We start from the raw sequence: 6000 nt of genomic DNA on the forward strand, positions 1-6000 counted from the left end.
AAGGGAAACAGAGCACAAGTTAGATCTGTGCTAAAAGAGTCCTTCCTGGGATCCCAAAACTTGAACTCATGGAAGAATTTGATGGGGGGTAGGGAGGACAGAGACAGAGACAGAGAGTGAGGATACCACTCAGATCTGACTTTTAAGATAGAGGAAGGGAAAAAAAATTTCCATGATTCAGCATGCAGATGGGGGCCTTAATAGTGACCCAGTACAGGAGACTGTAATAAAAAGGGAATACTCTGCATCAGAACTGCTTGAAGTGGGGAAAACTTTTAAGCAGGAATGAAAGCCTACTGCCACCTGACTAGCAAGGCTGTGGGTCATGGGGGTGGATGGGATCAGTTTGAGTTCCAGAGGTAGAGGAACTAAGTAATCTATTCACCCTTCCCTCCTTAAGAAAAAGCTGGTATAACCTGAGGTGATATGAGATATATCAGTGTCTGATGGACTACACATATATGCCATTAAAGACATGTCACTATCACCATGACTACCAAGGAGATTGATGAGGAACTGTGCTGATGGGTTCACTGGGTTGGACAGGTCTGTGCTCACAGCAAGAACTAAGGAAGAACTGAATTTAGCAGGGACCTCAGGACTGGGATGGGGACTTAGTGGCTTTGCTGAGCCCTATAGTGGGACATGATCTTCACAAGGAAGGAGATGCTCTGCTGGATCTGAATGATTTAGACCAGCATGTAAATTAGAATTATAAACTGTTAAAATAACCAAGAAGGGATTGAAAAGGCAAAGCAGAAAAGAGGGTCCTCACAATGAGACAAAGCATACACTAATTCTTTATTCATTAACTACTTGAAAAACTTTTGCCATCTACTATGCTTCAGGCAGTATTTCAGGTGCTGGGAATAAGGCAGAAATCCCTAAATTATGAGGCTTATATTCCCTTGAGAAATAAAACACAAGTCATAAATAAGTAAACTGTATGATATGTTATACAGCAACAAATGTTGAAAAGAGATAGAGAAATACAATATGAAATATCTGAGGGAAGAGGTAACATTTTGACACAGTGGCAAGGGAAGGCTTTCTTGTTGAGAAGTGCTGCTGAATTAATGCCAGAAGACAGCAGAAAGCTAGGCAAATGGAGGTTTAGGGGAAAAGCACTCTCAAAAGAACAAGTGTGTCTTGCAAGGAAAAGCACAGGGTGACTAGATCCAGAAGGAACAAGAGGAGAGCAGCATGAGGGATGAGGAGTTGAGAAAGGCAGATGGTGTGGGGCCTGGGACATGGGGAGAGGAATATGGGAGGCTCTGGAGCAAGTGCCCAGAAAGAACATTCTACAATCATGGAAAAGCTCTAGTCTGTGTCATAGGATAGGCACTAGCCAGGTGGTCAGCTAGTACTTGAAATTGGCAAGGGCAATTGAGGCACTAAAATTTTACTGAAGTTTAACTTAATTTTGAATAGGTACATGTGACTAGAGCTTAGTCTTGTAAAACACATCTACGAAGGTTTCTGAACAGAGGAGAAAGGCTACTGTGCTGAGACTGGATTTCAGGAGGATAAGAGCAAAGGCCGGCAGCCCATTCAAGCTGCTGATGAAACTTATGAAATAGACCAATATGATCCAAAGGAATGGTGAGGAGCTGTCAATTTTGCAGCAAAATCAGTAAGATCTATAAAGTACTCAAGGTGAAACACATGAAAGATGATCAAAACTCAGAGCAACACTTAGGACTTGGCAGCTAAGGAAAAGGAGTTGCCTTTGGCTGAGATTGAGAGAGTACAGGAGAAACATGGATTTAGAGAAAATACAGATTTAGAGAAAATGGGAACTTAGTTTTCATATCTTAGGAGAGGCTGGAGAGATGGCTCAGTGGTTAAGAGCACTGGCTGCTCTTGCAGAAGACCTTGGTTCGATTCCCAGCACTCATATGGTGGCTAACAACCATCTGTAACTCCAGTTCCAGGGGATCCAACACCCTCTTCTGATCTCTGTGAGCACTGCACAACACAGATGCACTTACACACATGCAGGTAATACACTAGTACACATAAAATAAAATCAATCAATAAAAAATATTTTATGCTGGGAGTGGTGGCGCACCTTTAATCCCAGCACCCAGGAGGCAGAGGCAGGCGGATCTCTGTGAGTTCAAGGCCAGCCTGGTCTACATAGTGAGTTCCAGGACAGCTGGGCCTACAGGGAGACCCTGTCTCAAAAAGACTAAAAAAATTTTTTTATTATTTTTTAAATTAAAAAATATCTGAAAGACTAAGATGAACATTAGGTTCCTGAGGGTAAGATGCCAGGTAGGCAGATGGATATATAACAGTGGAGAGGGAGGGTGCTATGGGTGCTATGGACTACTAACAATAATAGAATTATCAGCATGAGAAAACATCCAACTGTTTGGAGACTCATTAAGGAAAAGATGAAAAGAGACCCAATGACTGAACTGTACTTGGTTAACCAAAACTAATGAAGATCACAGATACAGTAAGTAAAGAATGATATTAGAAATACTGTTTTTTTTTTTTTTTTTTTTTTTTTTACAGTCAGGAAGTTGTAGGAAAGGAAAAAAGCTATCTGCTCTCTCAAAAGTTCCTGCCACTCTATCTTGTCAATCCAAGGACACATGAAAAAGTGACACACTGATGAGGTATCAAGATGCCAAATGACATGTTACTAGATGACTGTGTTGTGGAGAGTCTAACCTTTGAATTCTAATTCTATACTACTAACATAATACAAACTATGTGTTGCATTAAACATTTGAGAGAATATCCTCAATCCTATCAACTGAATTATTAACAAGATAATATGATATTCCAGCTATACATTCCTAAGTAGGTAAGATCAGTTCAATGACAAAAAGAGACAAGTTCTATAGACAGTCAAAAGTTAGGGATACTCTGTGTAATGGTTACATCTCATGGGTCAACTTGGTTAGGCTATGATGTCCAGCTGTTTGGTTTACCATTAATTAGTCTAACTGTTGCTGAGAAGTTATTGTGTAGTTAGGATTGACATCTACGATCAGTTAACATTAAGTAAAAGATACTATCCTTGAGAATAGAAATGGAATTTCCTAGATAAGAACTTGCTTAAGATAATTAGCTTAGTTCATACATGCAAAGATCACACATATTATATTGGTTAACATTTTGTGTTTCTCTGCAAAACCTTTATAGAAATCACATACTTTTGTACAAGCAGAGTACACCATTCAAGTTTTATGTATTAGACTCTGTAAGTTTCAACTCATTCTTTGTAAAATGGAGAAGACCTCAGGAACACCCTTGATTGAGATGTTTTGAGAGTTAAATAAAAAATTTATGTAAATTTCATTAGTATGGTCCTGGCACACAATGCATAGTCACTAAGTGTTATATCTTTATATTGTTGCGATTATAAAAGTCAAATACTAGGTTTTCATTCTTGGACATGTTAAGTTGTAGTTTTACCTTAAACGCAGAACAAAACAAAAAATTCCTTAATGTTTTCTTAACACTTTCTTATAGTTATAAGCCCAGAACAGAGAGTCAGGTCTTCTTTAACAGAAGTGCTCTCCTAGAATGTATCACAGTAGCATCCTGTGTGAGTCACAAATCACCTAACTGCTGGAGACTTTGTACAGGTATTTAATATCTCAGCAGAGTGGAGAGAAAAGAAAGGCAGATTCAGCAGTCCAAATACAGTGCCCTCATCTACTAGTTTTGTGGAAAACATGTGTAGGCAAAGAAAACCTTAATATGCCCAGAAAACTTTAGATACTGGAACATTTATAATGTATAAACCATCAATTTTGGTTTAACTGTATTATAGTATCATAAATAAAATTTGTGATGAAAAAAATCCCAAAATTTGAATGGAAAATTACAAAAGAAAAAACTTTAAAGAAGCATCACTTCTCCATATTAAATGATTATATCTTATTACCTATATATGTAAGAAAAATTTAAAATGATGTAAGCTTAAAGAAGTCATCTTTTTAAAAAAGGGAGGGACCTATTATACCTAACACTCTTGCCTAAATAAATTTTCAGTTATTGCACATTACTTTAAAGTAGAAATAAAGAACATTAGTTAACTTAAAATGGTTCAGGTTTTCATCTAAACTTTTAAAATAAAGAGTAGAACTATTAAGGTTTAGCACATTTTCATATTTTAAATCATGTTTTAAAAATAAATTTGTGGTCATTGTGAAAATAGTTTTATGTCTAGCTATTATAATTCGCCCAGGAGCTATTAATTATTTCTCATTCTTCTGAACTCACCAGTGAGAAACCGCTCCCCAAGCACCATGCTTATTTGTGAGGATGTTGAGAATCTTCTGCTTTAGCTGGTTGGCTGTCACATGATCCCGGTGTTTGGCAGCACTGATGAGATGATCACACATCTTCTCCTCCTCTCTTCTGTCAGCAGCATACTGGGCACACTGCGACTGAAGCACACAGTGAATAAGGATGAACTTCTTACTACATGTAAAAAGAAATGACACCTACCCTTCAGTGAAAGGGTAAAAACAATTGAACTTAAAACCTCACTTAACATAATCTAATACTTTGTTATAAAGAACACATAGGATCTCACTTTTTTTTTTTCAGCTTTTTGAGACAGGGTCTCCCTGTAGCACCAGCTGTCCTGAAACTCACTATGTAGACCAGGCTGGCCTTGAACTCACAGAGATCCACCTGCCTCTGCCTCCTGAGTGCTGGGATTAAAGGCATGTACCACCACGCCCGGCCTTCAGGGCCTTCCAAATTGGTGAAAATGTGCTGTTTTGAAAAGTACATGCAAAATATTTTGGATACTGTTAAAGTAATTAATGACTATGGTACTTTGTCTCACTTCTGAAAATCTGACTTCAATTTTAAAGTTAATAATTTTAGAAACAGAAATTGTTTATTAAAATGTAAATCTACATAGTGAATTCCAGGACAGCTGGGGCTACAGGGAGACCCTGTCTGCTTTTATATAACGAATTTAGCATGCCTCACTTAAAATAAAAATGCATGACTCTAATCATTACTTTTAAAATAAAATCTTGTCATTTACCTTATTACTTTCTATTTCGTGAATGACAATGTGGTGAAAAAGAAAAATCACTTCGAAATTTAACAGACTTGGATTTTATTTCACTTGATAAAAACTCCATTTTCTTATGGCTCTCCATTTCATATATGCAAAATGAGGACTAAGACAAGGATTTCTCAATGTCCCAATAACTCTAAAATTCAATGTTTTTGAAAGGTCTCACGAGACTCATTCCCTCATTCTCTTCTTCCCTATTCTACAGTCACCAACTGTCACGTCAGCATCTTATCTGTGCTTCCTGGTGTTGGCAACACAGATCAATGGACCCAATTATGTACCAAAGAAGTTATATATGAACCTGAAAAGAGACTCTTGATTTTTAAGTCGATTTCTAAGTTTTTATAGAAGTTACTGTACAGATTGGCATGACTGCAAATTTTGGTATTAAATATATGAGTATGTGCCATACAACTAGGAGGAAGAAAATCTCACACATCTGAAGATTACATATTACATATAACCCGGTCCCATCCATTATCACTGTGCAAAGCCCTATTTCACAGCAGGCATCTAAGCATGCTCCTGTCTGCTGATGCAGACTACTACCACAAGTCATCTCTCCTGGAGAAGAGTCTTACAGTAATCTAAGGATTAATTCTCTTTCCAATTTATCCAATTTATCTTTTTGTACAGGTAATCACCAATTAGTAGAAAGATTCACTGCAGTAATGAGGTTAATATTTCATTAGCTCATTGGAGAGTATAATTTTCATTTTTCTTTCTTAACAATTACAGTATTAGCAACAACAAAAAAAACCCCTTAACTGTGAGGTACCCACCTCAAATTCAGTATGTTTTTCTTATAAAACGCATGCTTACATGAGGGTCAGAGAAACTCATCAAAAAGTGCCAGTAAAATGTCATGACTTTTCCAGAATGCTTTGCAATTTAAAATTGAAGCATTTAGTATACACACACCTTTGAATTTATCAACA

The 6000-nt window shown here is 37.2% G+C and overlaps 1 protein-coding gene across 4 annotated transcripts in view; it reads right to left on the reverse strand.

Annotated features, from left to right (window-relative positions):
• Nucleotides 1-6000, reverse strand: part of Nbea (neurobeachin) — a 715145-nt gene that overhangs the window by 298504 nt on the left and 410641 nt on the right. For all 4 annotated transcript variants that reach the window (XM_029562257.1, XM_029562254.1, XM_029562256.1 and 1 more), the window contains one exon: nucleotides 4246-4412. In XM_029562257.1, coding sequence (XP_029418117.1) covers nucleotides 4246-4412 — 167 coding nt within the window. The remainder of the gene's footprint in view (nucleotides 1-4245; nucleotides 4413-6000) is intronic.

The sequence above is a fragment of the Nannospalax galili genome, unplaced genomic scaffold, assembly GCF_000622305.1.
Source record: "Nannospalax galili isolate Female #2095 unplaced genomic scaffold, S.galili_v1.0 scaffold1354, whole genome shotgun sequence".
NCBI classification, from domain to species: domain Eukaryota; kingdom Metazoa; phylum Chordata; class Mammalia; order Rodentia; family Spalacidae; genus Nannospalax; species Nannospalax galili.